This window comes from Artibeus jamaicensis, unplaced genomic scaffold (assembly GCF_021234435.1).
Source record: "Artibeus jamaicensis isolate MK-2021 breed Jamaican fruit bat unplaced genomic scaffold, CSHL_Jam_final contig_465, whole genome shotgun sequence".
NCBI classification, from domain to species: Eukaryota; Metazoa; Chordata; class Mammalia; order Chiroptera; family Phyllostomidae; genus Artibeus; species Artibeus jamaicensis.
In genome coordinates, this window is record NW_026521843.1 from 13327272 (window position 1) to 13342665 (window position 15394).

At 57.7% G+C, this 15394-nt stretch overlaps 1 protein-coding gene across 10 annotated transcripts in view; it reads right to left on the bottom strand.

The window, feature by feature from the left end:
• DNMT3A (DNA methyltransferase 3 alpha) overlaps positions 1-15394 on the bottom strand; it is a 94628-nt gene that overhangs the window by 37584 nt on the left and 41650 nt on the right. For 8 of the 10 annotated variants that reach the window (XM_037146759.2, XM_053666821.1, XM_053666820.1 and 5 more), the window contains one exon: positions 5365-5635. In XM_037146759.2, the coding sequence (XP_037002654.2) occupies positions 5365-5635 (271 nt within the window). Of the gene's footprint in view, positions 1-754; positions 1099-5364; positions 5636-14004; positions 14028-15394 lie in introns of those variants that run through there. The other 2 variants (XM_053666827.1, XM_053666828.1) reach the window with 2 other exon arrangements.

The following is a 15394-nucleotide window of genomic DNA, read 5'->3' on the forward strand; positions in this document are numbered from 1 at the left end:
ATTGGTATCTGCCTCTGGACCCTCTGCCCCACTCCATTCTCAGGTTCCTGAGCTCAGCCTTCATTCTAGAAGACTTGGATTGTGACTGCCTCCATGAGATCGCTGCAACTTCTCCTGGCCTGTGTCCTCACGGAATTAAGGTACACAAACCTTCTAAAATCTTTGCATTACTGGGAACATTAAATGCCTAGAGTGGCGCTCGGGGTAGTAAGTACTCAATGCAAGTTAGTTTCGCTTCCCTTCCCTAAGGCAGCAGTTCCCTGCGCCTCTTCCCTGAAATTCCTCACCTGGATCCTGCCTCCAGTTCCTGGAGGGAGGGTTCCCCTGTAGGCAGAAGCCCCAGTAGCAGCTGTTTTTAGGAGAACATTCTTCACTCCTTGTCCTGCTCCTGATTCCAGGCAGGAGGGCGGTGACATTCCTTCCCAATATCCCTGCCCTCCTACCCTGGTCCTGCACGTGTCCTCTCCTCCCAGAGGCCAGGTCCCAGGCCCAGCACTACCCGCAGTGGGCGTTGGCGGGCGGGCAGGGTTAATTACGCACTCCTGGGCCTCCTACGGGCGGTCAGGGGAGTGAGCCCTCCTCCTACCTGAGCCCCAGAACTCCCTCTCTAAAGCTACGAGTTCTGAGTGTGGGCCCACAGGCAGGAAGGTCACTAAGGCTGGCTCATGGTAGCTGGGTGGGGGGAGGAGCGGGGAGGGCAGAGGCGGAGGGGGACACGAAGAGGCAAAAACGGAAAAAACAGCCCCTACTTCACCTCCTGGCTCAGAAGCGGAAACTCGCCACAGCACTGAAGGCTTCTGAATCCTCAGCCCCCAGAGGATGTTTCTTCGCTTTCACCAGACAAGGGGCCAGGGCAGTTCTGGGTTACCTGGGACCCAGAGTCCCGGGGGAGCCAGGCGTCAGGACCAGCATCCGGGCGCCCTGCACGCCCACACTCCCGGGACTACATGTGGGGCGCGGCGTGCCCACAGGGCCAAGCTGGCTGGGGGGCGGGGGGAGGAAGCGCGTAAGTCCTCGCGGGCGCACGCGGTACTCGCTGACGCTTTTTACAGGACAGGCCTTTCAAGGTTTCGCCGAGACTTTCTCCGTCTCTTCCAACGTGTTTCCTTTAGGCCCTGTCCTCTCTCCACCACATGCTCCCCAGCAGTTCTTCGGGCCCCAAGAGCGGGGCTCGCCACCCCGCCGGCCGGAACCCCCACCCCACCCCCACCCCCCAAGTGCTTTGCGCCACTTAAACCAGCACGTTCTGTCCGGCAGGGCTCCGCGCTGCCAGAAGGGGGCGCCTGCCCTCGGACCTGATGGCACCCCCAGGACCTCCCACGTTTCCTCCCCGGGCCCTCTGTGACATTTGATCTAGGGGAAGTCATTTATTCATGCGAATGAACACAAATCAGCCGCTCGCTGAAAGAAATGGTAAGGATGAGGGAGTACTCTAATGGCCCTGGATTTTGCAGATGCGGAAACTGAGGCACGGGGAGTGGCGTGACCTGGAAAGACAGTTCACTTCATACGGCACCAACTCGATGCTCCCCTTTCTTAATGCCTGGCCCTGTGTTCTCCCAAACGGAATTACTTTTCCTTATGTGGTTTCTAACTGTCTTCTCTCTGGAATTTTCTCCTGGACGGACTAGCCTTTGCGCATGCCCAGATGAGTGATCTCTCTCTCTCTCACGCGCGCGCACACACACACACACACACACACACACACACACGAGCGAGCAAAACAACAAACTGGACTGCCTCAGAATGCGGCACTTGTCCCGAGTCAAGGAGGGTCAGCTGCTTTCTCAACACCTCCCCTGCAGTCAGCCCATCTGCTCCTGGCCTAGACCCAGGGTCGGGGCAGGGCCGGGGGGCTGTGCGCCTCCCAGGTGGGCCCTGCTCTGCGTGGCCCTGGCATGCGTGGTCCTAGAGGCAGTGGAGGCCAGGGTGCTTCTAACCCTTACCTGTTGGTCTGGGACTATACTCAGCAGGGGGCCACCCCAGTTTCCCTTTAAAATGAACCTAAATCTCAAAGACAGGACTGGGGCCAGGCTTGCCCAGAGGGCAGTCACCGGCCCAATGCTGGGCGCTCAGGGTGAGGAAAGAGGAGCTCATCCTCTGCCGACCCTGATCTGGTCCTTTAGTAGTTGTATTGTCTTGGGTGGGTAACTCTCTGAACCCTCAATTTCCCCATTGGAAAAATGGGGGTGAAAGAGTCCTTCTTGCAGGATCACGAGATTAAAGAACACATGCAGAGCAGGGCTTCCTGCTAGAACGTGCATTGAAATCACGAGGATCTCTCTAGCATGCAGATTCCAATTCCCTAGGTCTAGGGTGGGGCCGAGAGTCTGCGTTCCTCACTTCTCGGGTGATGCCAGGTGGACCACTCGGAGTAGAGGATGCAGAATGCTCAATACATTCGAGAAAGGAAAGCCGCCCTACCATCGTTACTGTCAGCATAGTGATGGCATTAGTGCTAAGGGCAAGGGAGCCGCCTTAAGGCCACCACCTGCCTGTCCAGGTGGCTCTGGTCCCGATTACTCATCATCTCCCCAGTCCCTCCTCCTTTCTCCTGGCTGTCCTCCACCCACAGGAAATCCACCTTACAGCCCTCGGTTTTCCCTGCATGGGACCTAGTGAGAGGGCTTCCAGGAGAGACAGGAGGAAGCCCCTGAACAGAAGCCTAGAATGAGTGGAACTGAAGGGAGACCAGAACCCAGGTCCTTCCTCCTTGGGTCCCTCATTTCCTTCCTCCCCAGAACCAAGCAGCCAAACAGGCACTTTCTGTGGCTGACACTGGAATGGTGGCCAAGCCTCCAGTAGGCCACTGCCTGCTCTCTAGGTAACACCTCGCCAGTGTCAGCATCCGGCAGTTCACAGTGGCCTTCAGGGATCCCAGCGGCTCTGACCCCTGCCAGCCTCTCCTTTGCCTGGACTGCGGCAGCCGTGCAGGAGTGCTGAGGCCCGACTCAGTGCTCCAGGAAACTCGGAGTGTTTCTGCCCACTGTGCTCAGCACTAAGATTCTGAGGAAGATCCGCCCGATGCGGAAGTCACCCTTGAACCATCTCCCCCTTTCCCCCTCATGTCCCTGGCCATCTGTCCACCTCTGTGTCCACCTTGCTCATCTGAGCCACCCTCTTTGTCTCTGTCCCTGGCACCAGCTCCCGAACACTCGCTCTGCCTCCCGCCCCTTCCTTCACGCCATTCCAGGATGCAGACGGCAAACTGATCTTCCCAAAGCGTACAGCACACCAAGTCGGCCCTGGGAGGGCGGCCTCAAAGGCCACCCTGGGCCTGTCTGTCTCCCTTGCTCTCTCCACTCCAGCCTTGTGGGTTCCTGTGGGGTCCCTAAGTGCCTCGCTCCTTCCCACCTGGAAGCCCTCGGCCCTGGCCTCACTCCCTCCCTGTACCACCCCTCACCTGGGGCCGCCTAGCTCCTCCTTCAGCTTTTAGGGGTAACGGCCCAGGCCAGCTAGGCTCCTCTGTTCGAGTTCCTCATAGGATCATGTTTATTTTCCCTTCGACAGCTTATCTCTGGGTATAATCATGCCCTTTTCAGTGCAGATTTCTCATTAGTGTCTGCCTCTCCAGCGGACTGGGCAGTCCTTGAGGGCAAGAACCGAGTTTTTGTTCTTGAGGATTTCTCCAGATCCTGGCACAGACCAAAGGGTGTTCGATAAATACCTGTCGACTGATGGAAAAAGGAGCTCCTGAGAACACACGGAACCGGAAACTGGGAAATCCCAAACTGAAAGCAGACCCTCCAGGTGAAACGCAGCCTTGGAGCTGTGGTTCCTCCTGTCAGCCAGAAAGGACCACCTGGGCCCTGGGCCGGAGCTGGGTGCCAGTGGGGGGGGGGGGCTCCCAGGAAGCTGGGAGTCAACCAAGATGTCCTGGAACCAGCACGGCAGGCAGGTTCTGCTATTGCACACCTGGCCTTTTAAACTGGAGGATGGTAGCCACTCCCCTTCCTCCTCCTTTCCCTCCATTCAGGCCCCTGAACACTCCCACCAAATGTCAGGACGCATCCCGGAGGCACTGGCTCTGGTGAGGCTAGGGGCCCAGGGCCGGCCCTCCCAAACCCCACTGCAGAATAAAGGGGAGAGTGGAAGGACACACTGACTCTGAAGTCAGAGACCAGGACAGACTGAAACCTGGCCCTGCCGCTTTATGGGCTTGGGGTCTCAGAGCAAGTCACTTGATCTTGCTAAACCTCAATTTTTTTCCACCTTAAAATGGGGATAATTCCTCTGGAAGAAGATTGTTCAAAGGAGTAAAACAATGAACACGGAACACCTCAGAAAGCTCTTTGCACACAGCGGGAGCATCGTAAATATGAGATGAATAATAAATGAGACATTTTTTTCATTAATTTAGAAATCTCTTTTTCGGAGATGCTCTCAATCCTGCACGAATGTTAGGTTTGGATCCATACAAAATGATTTCTGCCAATTAATCAATGCACTCATTCCACCACACGCACTTGGAAGGAAGACTTTCTGGAATTAAAGTGCACATATGCAAAACAACCTGGCAGGGCCCCGGGAGCAGCACATGTGATAATGTGTGAGCAGGCGCCGCGTAAACTGTGAAGCCCTGTACAAATGCTAGTTGTGCTCATTACTAGCATGTTTACAGTTCGGTTGGCCCTGAAATCGCTGGCTTAACCTGAAAGGGAATCGTGGGCAACTTTCCAGGACTCCGGGGCTAGGCCAAGAAGTCCCTGGAGGAATGGAGGAAGAAGAGGCTGAGGCTGGGCAATGCACTGGCCACCGCCCCTCCCCCACCCCAGTCTGTCCCAGCTGGAGTTTAGTCCAGTCATGTAAACTGCGGTGGGCTCGGGACAACCGGGCTGGGGGAGGCCACTGGGCTTTTAATGCCCACAAGGGCACCTGCTGCCCCTGGTCACCCAGGCCAGGGGCTACAAACACAGCAATTCCTGAAAGCCACAGGTCTTATGGGAGAGTGAGCAGGCCAGGGAGGGGCTGCGGGAAACATCTGCACAACCAGCCTGGGGAGGGTGTGGGGACATGGGGACAGCTCACCCCAGTCCAGCAACCGTCGGCATTCTGCAGGCCCACCCTGCTGCCAGATCTAGCTTCCCCCTCCACGAGAAGCAAAAGCTCCAGATTTTTATGAGCAATGTCTTGATTTTTAAATAGACAATTAATATGTTTAAATGTTTAAAATACTACATGAGCCCCCGAAAACCTGTGTGCAGGCTGCACTCAGCTGGTAGCCTCCTGGGCACAGCCTGGGTGAGGACAGCACCTCAGCTCCTGGGGCCCAGCCCACACCTCCAGGGGCCAGTGAGACGCCAAGTCTCCAACCCTCAGGGGGGCCACCCCCGCAGAGACTGCCCCTTGGAGCCAGAGACTCACCCTCATCCGTGGAGGCTCCACGGCCATCCTTGGGGGTGCAGCAGCCATTCTCCGCGGCTCTGGAGGCTTCGGACGGGGTCTCGGCTGCGCCCTCTCCCTCTGCTGGGGCCCCGCCCTTCTGACCCCCAGCGGGGCTGCCCTCCTCTGGCTGGGGCTCACCCCGCTTCTCCAAGTCCCCATTGGGTAACAGCTCTGAGGGGCCCGAGTCTTGGGCCATGGACGGGGACTTGGAGGTCACTGCAGGGTCCTTCGGCGTGTCACTGCTCTCCACCTGGAAGGAAGGAGAAACAACACGGGAGAGGGTCAGGCCAGTGTCCCAGCCGCGTTTGGATCACGGACCTCTGAAATTCTGGGGAAAGCTGCACACTCTGTCCAGACAATTCCGCTCACATAAATATGCCCATGGGACTTTGCATGATGTTCATATACGCACAATTTCGCCCAGTTCCAAGGGGTCCATGGGCCAGGACCCCTGAAGACAAGGGGCCCATAGACCCCTGCTTAAACAGGGGAAGAATACAGCCAGATTTGCCAGCCTGGCTCCATGGTCCAAGCTGCACCCCCACACCTACACTCAACGAGCTGACATAGTGCTCTCCAGCCTTCTACAGCCCCCCTTAAAAACAAATGCTCCCCACAATATCCCTACTTCTAATCAGGACCCCTCCTCAAAAGGTTCCGATCTGCCTTCTGGGCCAGAGCCGCCCAGCTTTCCTCTCGGTCTCTCAAGGCCTAAACTCAGTGAAGAGCTGGCAGAGATGCCGGAGTAGGAGGGTCAAAGGGCACCCCCGCAACAACAACAAAAAAGTGTTCTTCTGCGCCCCAAAGCCCAGTACCAGTCTTTCCCTCAGTTCTGGCCCCCATTGGTTCCCCCGGGTGCTCAGACCCCGGGACAGCCGAGGCCCCAGCTGCAGTCTGTACAGCACACCCTCCCTAGCACGTGGTCCCAGGTTCCCCTCCAAAAGGACATGCACTGCTTTATCCCCAGGAGTCTAAGAACTGAACTTGCTACAAGAATCACATCCAAAGTAATCGTAACAGTTCTTTGTGTCGCTGTTCAGAGAGCAAAGTTCCTCTCACCCATTACCCTGTGCACACGGGTCTGGGTCGCTCCCTGCCACAGCTGCCCAACCCTCCATGGCGCGGACGCCCCACAGATTAGTCATCCAGGTCCCCATGGCAGGCCTTTGGGCTGATTCGCTTTTTTGCTGCAGTGGAGGAGCGCTCTTAGAGCTCTGTGCGCCTGCGGGTTCCTGTAGGCCGGAGTCCCAGAAGTGCGGTGGCTGGGGGTGAGGGCCTGCCCGCCTAAGGGCGAATAGACATGGCCAAATTCCCTTGAGACAGTGGTACTACCCAAGTGCACCCCAAAAGGCGGCTTCTGCTCTAGGGGTCTACGACCTCAACTCTGAGCCTGCTACTATCTGGTGATAAGGCCCCAGAGGTGGCAAACAGGACAAGCACCTTGGGGGAAAAGTAAAAATAAAAACCAGAACTAATCCGGAGTCCTCCTTGGACAAGGCTGCGGACACACGGAGCAGCGTGAGTGTGGGCAGAGGGATCTCCAGGACCCCGGCCAAGCCGTCCTCCCGGCTGTGGGGGGCAGCCTGGGGCAGGCCTGCTTCCAGGAAGAGAGCCCCCCGTGGAAAGCTGCAAAAGTGGGGTACGGGGGTGGCTGCAGCAAGAGAAAGGGGAGGCCTCCGATGGAAGCGAGAGAGAGAATTCCTCCACGAGACGCGGGCACTGAGGGCCGAAGCCAGCAGAGCCAGAAGGTCAAACTCGGGAATGCGAGTGCAGCAAGAAGGCCCCGTCTCTCTCCTCGGCTGCCGTCCCCTCTTGGCGGGACCCACGCCCCCCACCCAGGATGCACTGTCTTTCCCACTGCCCTGCTCAACCCACAGGGCTCCCTGGCCCAGAGGGCCCCTCCCTGGTGTAAACCCCCTCATCTGCAAGACTTTGTCTTCTGTGTGAGAAAGTCCGCTGGCCTAGGCAGCCTGCGGAGTACCGCACGCCCGGCCCCACAGCCACCCCAGAGCCCAGACACAGCACCCGGGGGTAGGCAGGGGTGGGGTTCCCACTGGCCCACTCGAGCTGAGCTCGTTCCTTGTCATGGTGGCATTCCGTCCTCAAGCCACCTGCTGCCCCACCGACACCTCAAGCTGGGGCAGGCTCTGGGCCCCACAGAGCTGCTCAAGACAACTATGCTGTCATTCACTTCCTGCCAAGGACCACACAGCCTCTTCTCACCCAGGACTCGCTTCCTGTTGACTGCCGGCTCCAGAGCAGAGACAGCCAGGAGGGCCTGCTCAGGCGCCCAGCAAACCCCAGGTCCTGGCCCACACAGGTCAAGCTCCTCTCCCAGACAGCCCTGCAGGACCTCCATCTGAGGCACCACCCTCTGTGAGGTGGGCAGATGGGGAGGCAGGGGAGTACTCTGCCCAGCTCCAGCCCCAGGGGCAGCTCCCCACCCTCCTTTCCTTCCACACTCCCTTGCCATCCTGTCCTCTCCCACCCTGGTGAGCCTGCACCAACCAAAGCTCTGGAATTAGGGGGAGCTACTGACTCTTGCCATGGACCCCTTGCTCTACCTCACCCACCCAGAACCCATACCCCGTGCCCCTTGCTGGCCCTCTTTGGGTGCCAAGGTAACTGGGCAGGCCACTGAGACAGAGGAGGTCCACAGGCAAGTCGACTAAAGGCGACTCATCAAATCTCTGGGGAGAAGCTGGGCACTCTCCAAAAGGGGCATTTCACGTCAATAACCCAGGTGGGGAAGTCAATGGGAGAGGCTATCCTGGCCAGGCCAGGCCTGCTCTCCTCCCCTCTCCCCTGTGGCCATGAGCTTGTGCCTCTGGGAGGCAGGAACTTCATCTGGTTGGTCTTTCGCTAGAGCTGGGCACCTGGCCCATGTTCAGGACTCAGGATTGCTTCCTGGCTGCTGAGGACTAGGTTAAGAGAGCAGCCTACTCATACACACTTTAGAGTCTCACCTTTGTTGCACATCAGATGGAGCTGCTAGAGATTTCGGTTTTGTTTGCTTTTCTTTTTGTTGTCACCTTGAAAGAAGACCCAGCACACCCCGACACACTAGTTTTTTCCCATGGGGCGGAGCCCCTGGCCCTTTTAGAAGGCGCCATCAGCAGCAGAAGGCGGCAACTTCATCTTCCTCTGCTTCTCCCCTGTGGGGCTGGGGGGAAGGGGAGGGGCAGGGCAGCAGCAGAATGGGAATGGCAGCCAGGAGCACCCTCCCTTCTCCCCTGGTGGGTGCAACAGCTGAGTAAAGCTCCACCGTGTCACCCACTGCCACCTACCCGTGCCCACTGCGCCTCACTCTGGACCTTCAAACCCTGCTCACCACTTCCTGGGGGCTCTCGGAATTTGTCAGTTTTTACCCTCCTTCCAAGCAAGACCCCTCCACCCTAGGACAATCGCCTCCTACGGGCAGAGACAGGCCTCGCGGTTGCCTCCTACGCACTCCCTGGGCTTCTCCTGTGAGCAGCTTATGCCAAGCGGGCGAAGACGGTGGAGAGCACCACAGACCTCTCAGACACACACTCAGTGCCCTGCAAGACGCAGGACAGCACCCTCAGCGAACAAATGTGAACACGACCCGACAGGGCGGCATCAGAACGGCCCACAGAGAAACCCTGGCGGAGGGCAGGGCACTGGCCAAGGACTGCCTTTTGTCGAAGGACCAACTTTTTAGAGAACTTTTTAAAAGTATTGTGATAAAACACACATAAGTAAAATCTAGCGTTTTAACCATTTTCCCACGTCCAGCGCAGTGGCGTTAAGTACTCTCACGTTGTGGGTCTGCCGTCACCACTGTCCAGCTCCAGGACTTTTCCATCTTCCCAAACAGACAGTTTGTGCCTATTAACTCCCCACGGCCCTGCCTCCAGTCCCTGGCAACCGCCACTGGACTTACTGTCTTCCAAGGCACTGGTCCCCAACCTTTCTGGCACCAGGCACAGGTTTTTCAGAGAATGTAGGGATGGGGCCGGGCCGAGGGTGGGGACAGGAGCTCCATCCGCCGCCTGGGGGGTTGGGGACCCCTTTTCTAAGGAACATTTTGACGTCGCCTGCTGTCTTGTCTCTCACACACACACCAGTCTGGGAGGACTCTGGGCCAGGCCCTGGTCTTCCGAGGCCACCACCTCGCCCCCGTGCCCAGCTCCCAAAGCCCCAGCTTGGCCCTAGGAGCCAGGTCAAAGTCCACTCCATGCTCCCACTGACCCCGGGCCAGCCCACCGAGGGCCCTGGCCACCTCGTTTGTTTGCAGAGCATTCGCACACCCCACCTCATTACGGCACCCCTCACACTGTACCTAATTATCTGTTTACTGCATCTCTCCTCCACTGCGAGCTCTGTCTCATTTATCTTTTCATTTCTCTCCCTTCCAGCCCTCTACCCACGGCTCCCAGCACCAAGCACAGGCCCCAGCATCAATATGCGTATGGATGGAGACAGTTAATTATCACAATTAATCTGATGGGTAGTATCACCCTCACTTTGCTGGGAACAGAGGCCCCAAGGCTCACCTCAGGTCACACACCTTCTAAGTGGTAAAGCTGCCAGAGTGACCCAGGCACAGAAGAGGCATTTGAAAGCCGCCTCCTGCTCCAGGTTGAGTCTCTGGAAAAGCCCGACCTCAAATCCCAAGGGTCCCACAGAGGAAAGGAGGCTTTGATGGGCCTAAGCAGGGCCAGGAGAGGCTGCAGCTGTTTCCCTGGCAGCAGCCAACTGCGAGGAAAAGCCAGCGGCAAAGCAAGGCAGAGCACGCAGGGGCCTTCTGCAGCGGACCCATCCAGGCCAGAGCCAGTTCTCCAGCCCCCCCACCCCCGCCTCTGCTGGGAGTCTGGTCTGGACCCCAGTACTCCCGCCCCTCCCTCACGGGTAAGGCCTTGTCTCCCAAGGTGGGTAGAGTTCAAAGGCTCCGAATAGGAAAGTAATTTTTGAGAGGCCTTTTACTATAGTTATACTTATACATAAGAAAAAAACTAAAGCCTGGCAAATAAGAAGGGAAACAGTCCCTGGCATCTGTGGGCACAGGAGCCCATTCACAGGGCGCCGTGAGGCTCACCTGGGCCCAGGTGTGGAAGAGGAGGCCTGGAGCCCCTGGATATAGAAGCCGAGGGTTGGCTCTGGGTGCCTGACTCACCCTCCACTCTGGTGCTGGGGGCTGTGGCTGAGAAGGGCTTTCCCCCCACCCCGGACCCCCAGAAGCTCTGGGGGAGGGAGGCCCACAGGCCAGCAGATGCAGGGCTGACCCATCACTGGCCCATCCTTGGCCTCAGCTTACCCTCCCTGGCTTTCCCCACATTAGTGCCATTGTGCCTTTAAGGCCCTCAGCAGAGCTCAGCTCTGTGCCAGCCGGGACCCTGGCATCAGGCCAGCATCGGCCTCTTGATTAAAGACACACAGACACACACAGACATACACGCAAGGCTGTGCACCACTGCCCACAGATGCCTGCCTGCTCTGCAAGACTGAGATGCCACAGAGCGATGCCACACAACCACAGGGCGGTCGCCAGCCACTCACACCCGTGGCTCGTCCCACTGCCTCGGCTCCTGCAGGCCCATCGCCCCCTCAAAAAGCCCCTGGTTCTCCCAGGTTGACTCCAGTTTCAGGAAACAGCCGCACGGTCCGATTGAGCAGGGCAGCCCTGCCCCCCCGAGTGTTGGCACTAGGCCCTAGCTCCCCCTCTCCTCCGCCCCAGGCCTTCCTGCAGCCCCTTCCCTGGCAGCCCTCCGATCTGATTGGCTGGAAGTGGCCCCGAGACAGGGAGAGCCAGAGAGGTCCACCCCACACTTACTCCCAAGAGAGGTCCCAAATGCCTCCCTACTCAGCCTCCCTGGGGTGACTGGAGCCAGGCTCCACCACTTTGGAACTAGGAGCCCGACCCCTCCATTTTCCTTCTCCCAGTGAGACGGCCAAAAGGGTCAACAATGGGGTCAATGGACAGCAGGACTGGAGACCACAGAGGGCCAACCCTGGAAGTTTGGCCCCAGCCTGGGAACCCACCCTCCACCAAGGATCTCTTCACATGCGCGTGCGTGTGTGTGTGTGTGTGTGTGTGTGTGTCAAGTTGAGAACTTCAAGCCTCAACAAAGCCCTAGAGGTCACTCAGTCTGTGCCCCCGCTGGTCATGGCAAACGGATGCAAGAACAAACACACCTAGTACGTGGCAGGCCCGCTCCGGGCTCTGCTTCCAGCAGGGACACCTGTCCGCCTGGAAGAGGGCCTGGCTCTGCTCTTTGAAGTCAACCTCAAAGCGTTTTGGAGGGAGCTTGAAGGCTTCCTTGCAAAAGCCATTATGTATAGGAGATCCACGTATTTAGGCAAATCTCTTTTGAAGTTCTCTATTTTCAACCCCTACCATTCACGCCTAGGGGGACATGTTTGGGAAGAAGAGAACGCACCGTGGTAAATGGAGCTTTCTTTTCTGTGCTGCATGCACCTTCCTGAAGTTTCTAATGGGCACCTCCCCACCCCCACCTCAAGCCCGGGGCGTGCTCATCCTGCCCCACCCTGCGACAGGACTTCCAGCCTTCAGCACATCCCCTCTCGGCCTTTGTCTCCCCAGGCTTGGCAGGCATCATCTCCTCAGCCTGTCCTCACTTGGCAGCCTGGATGCCCCTTGATCAACTCAGCTGCCCTTCTCTGGAGCTTTTCCTGCGTGGTTGTATCTTTCTGGAGGTGGCAGAACTGAAACACAAAATTCCCTAGGTGAGGATGATGAAAGGGAACCAGTGTCAACAACCCTGCCCCGATGCATGTGCCAGCGAGGACCTGCCGCCACAGGAGGGGCACAGGTGCAGCTGTGGCTCCCGCAGCCGAGGCGGCTGGGACCTGAGGGGTTGCTGGATTTTTGCTGGAGGCAGCCCTGGAATGTGTGACTCCGGGGAAGGGGCCAGGGAGGGACTTGCGGAAAAACAAAACTGAGATGCTCCCCCCCAGTAAGACTGGAGGGGCCTATGAAAGGGCCCTGACGAATCTGCTCTCTTCCAGAAGTCTCGGTCTCTGACAATAGCGCTGACGCTACGCCTGAGGTCTGGAAACATCTGTTCTCGCCCCTTCCTCTCCCTCCTCTGGGGCGGCCACAGCGGTCTCCTAGCTCCCTGCATTCTTTTGTGCTCGGCCTGGCCCGTCAGGCTCCGGGACGCCAGAGCTGGCTTCCCAGACATGACTCCTGTCACTCCACGCCTGCCAGTCCCTCAGAAACCTTCCAGAGAAACACGTTTTTGAGAGGATCACGCGTAACCCACACAAGCTGCCTGAAAACCACCTCTCCGACCAAGACGGAAACCGTTGTTCTCCTGTGAAACCCCAGTCCTTCCACGCAGCCTTTGGGCCTCCCCAGGACCTGCCCTGCCCATGTGCTAATCCCCCCTCCATGTCCTCTCCACTCAGGAAAAGTCCTGAAATAGGAGAGCCTCCCACTTTCCCCCTTGACTTCCAAATGTTGCCTCCCTGCCTAGGCCCAAGCCCAGCTCCACCCCCAACACACCTACACGCTTGACACCCAGCCCGTGGCCCGGCTCTTCCGTACTGGATGCTGTTAGTGGTGTTGGTCTGACGGACCAGTTCGGGGAAGGGGCAGGTGGGTCTGCAGGGCCGTCACAGGAAAAGTCTCTGCCCTTGGCGGCCCCGCTTTCTCTGCACCGTCCCAAACACGGTGAACTGGGGGAGCAGGCGGCGGCTTGCGGACGCAGGCTTATAGGGAGGCCAAGGGCTGGGGCCCAGGAACGGGGGATGCTCTTTCAGGAAGTTTTTTTTCCTCTCCCTCTTTTTTTTTTTTTTTTTTACAGAGGAAATGCAAGTTAACATATTAGCACAAATACTCCGGTATAACTCAGCTTCTTTTTCGTTTCACAGACTGCCCTCCACAAACATCTTTACAGTGAAAAGTCACGATTTTGCTACCGAGTGCCACGCATTGGGCTTTGACTCATGTTTCTTCTGAGATAATCAAAGGGCGTGAGGACGCCCACTGGGCACTGCGCAAAGTATGAGACACCTTGCGAGTCTGTGTGTCACCCTGGCACCAGGGCCACACTAATCTCCTGTGTACCGGTCCATGTTTATCCGTCTACATGTGCTGCCGAAGCCAGTGCCCTTATTCAGGAAGTTTTGTGCATCAGAACAAGAGGGCACAAGTCACCGAGGCAGGTTCCAGGGGTGAGCAACGGGACGGCTCTGGCCTGGACACCCAGAGGGGAGCTGAGATCTGCCGTCACTAGGAGACTACCCGAAAGGTCATACCAGGGTGGAGAATGAGCCAGGGCTGCAGCCTCCCCAACAGCTGAGTTAAACGGTGCCCAGCTGGCTTCGGCCGCAGAGGAGTGGTTCCCTAACCTCCCACAGTGTGTACCCCAGTCTTTGGCTCTGAAGCGGGGCAGTTTTGCCCTCTGGAACTCACTCACTCAGGCGTTGCGTTGGAGGTTCTGCTTCAACGTGGAGCAACTACTGGCTTTGGGCCGGGCTGGCTGAGCTCGGCGCCTGCTCCCAGCCCCCTCCTTCCCCTCCCTCCCTTTCTGGGTTATTCTTAGCAAGAGGTGACCTCAGAGTGCTCCCACTGAGCAAAATTAACCCTGGAGGAAGTTGGTGGGTATAAATCTTCAATGAATAAATACTTACAGCTAGTAAATAGGACATGAAGCCTCAAAGGGCCAGTCGCCCCCTGGGATTTGGTGGGCAAGGGCAGAAACTGTCCCTCCTAGGACCCCAGCCGTAACCAGCATGAAGGACAAAGGCACTCGCGGGGCTTGTCTGGGCTTGTGACCAGGCAGGAACCGGGTTTGGACACCCTCACTTCTAACTCAGCAACTTCCTGCAGAGCTGGTGAGCGGCAGGATGACTCTTCGCCCCCGACACTCACGCCCACACGCAGGCTCGCGCGCGGGCGACAGAGACCAGCCTGGCACGCCGCTGTCCCCTCCTCCTACCCCAGGCACTGGCCAGCCCGCAGGCCCAGAGTCCAGGTGCCAGCTCCCTTCCTAAGCCCCGCCCAGCCCTGCAGTGGCTTCCTGTTTCCTGTTGCCGGTTCTGATCTCAAGCATCTTGGCTCTGAGACCAGTGCTGCAGACCAAGCCACTGCCCGGTTTTAACGGGCCCACCTCTCACCCCTCAGGCCGCCACAGTCTCACCCACTTCCCCCACGGGTTCTCTGGTATTTGGGTCAATCACCCTCCTCAGTTACATTTTCTCTGTACCCTTTTTGACCAGCTTATGCACTTTCTCAAACAGCCCTGTGTTTTTATGTTAACAGTGAAAATCTGGGTACCCAGGAGAGATGAGTACTGTGGGCTCTGCCGAGGGGAGGGGTGGAGTCACCCTCTGGGCACCTTGGTCTCTTCAACTGAGAGGGAGCAGGGCAGTAACAGCGCCCCCGCCCCCGCCTCCCACAGGTTTGTTGTCAGCATCCCAAGAAGTCATGCTGTGAAGGCCTCTGCAGGCTGCACAGCCCTGAGCGTTTATTCACGGGCCCTGTCTGCTGTGAGGCGGGTACACAGCGCACTGTGGCTCAGCTCCGCAACCGCAGTGTTGGGGTGGCACTAAACATCAAATCTCGTGGAAGAGCCCTGGCTGCTGTGGCTCAGTGGATTGAACACAGGCAGTAAACCAAAGGGTCGCCGGTTCGAGTCCCAGTCAGGGCGCATGCCTGGGTTGCGGGCCAGGTCCCCAGTGGGAGCCACGTGAGAGGCAGCCACACATTGATGTTTCTCTCCCTCCCTTCCCCTCTCTCTAAAATAAATAAATAAAACCTTTAAAACAAAAATCTCATGGAAGAGACAGGTTCTCTCCGCCTGCTTTTCCAGCTCTCTAGGGTGAAAGGCCAGGTGTTTGCTTTTGTTTTTGTTAATGACCCATCCATGGAAAAAATGATCCTTTTGTGAAATACAAAATCACTCACCTGGACGCAGCAACAGTAAAATACGTCAAAGTTTCTAAGCACTGACTCTCGCTCGAACTCTCTGCAGCCCGGCCACAGTCTGCGGGCCTGTGTCTGAGGGCCGCTGCCGCCCAA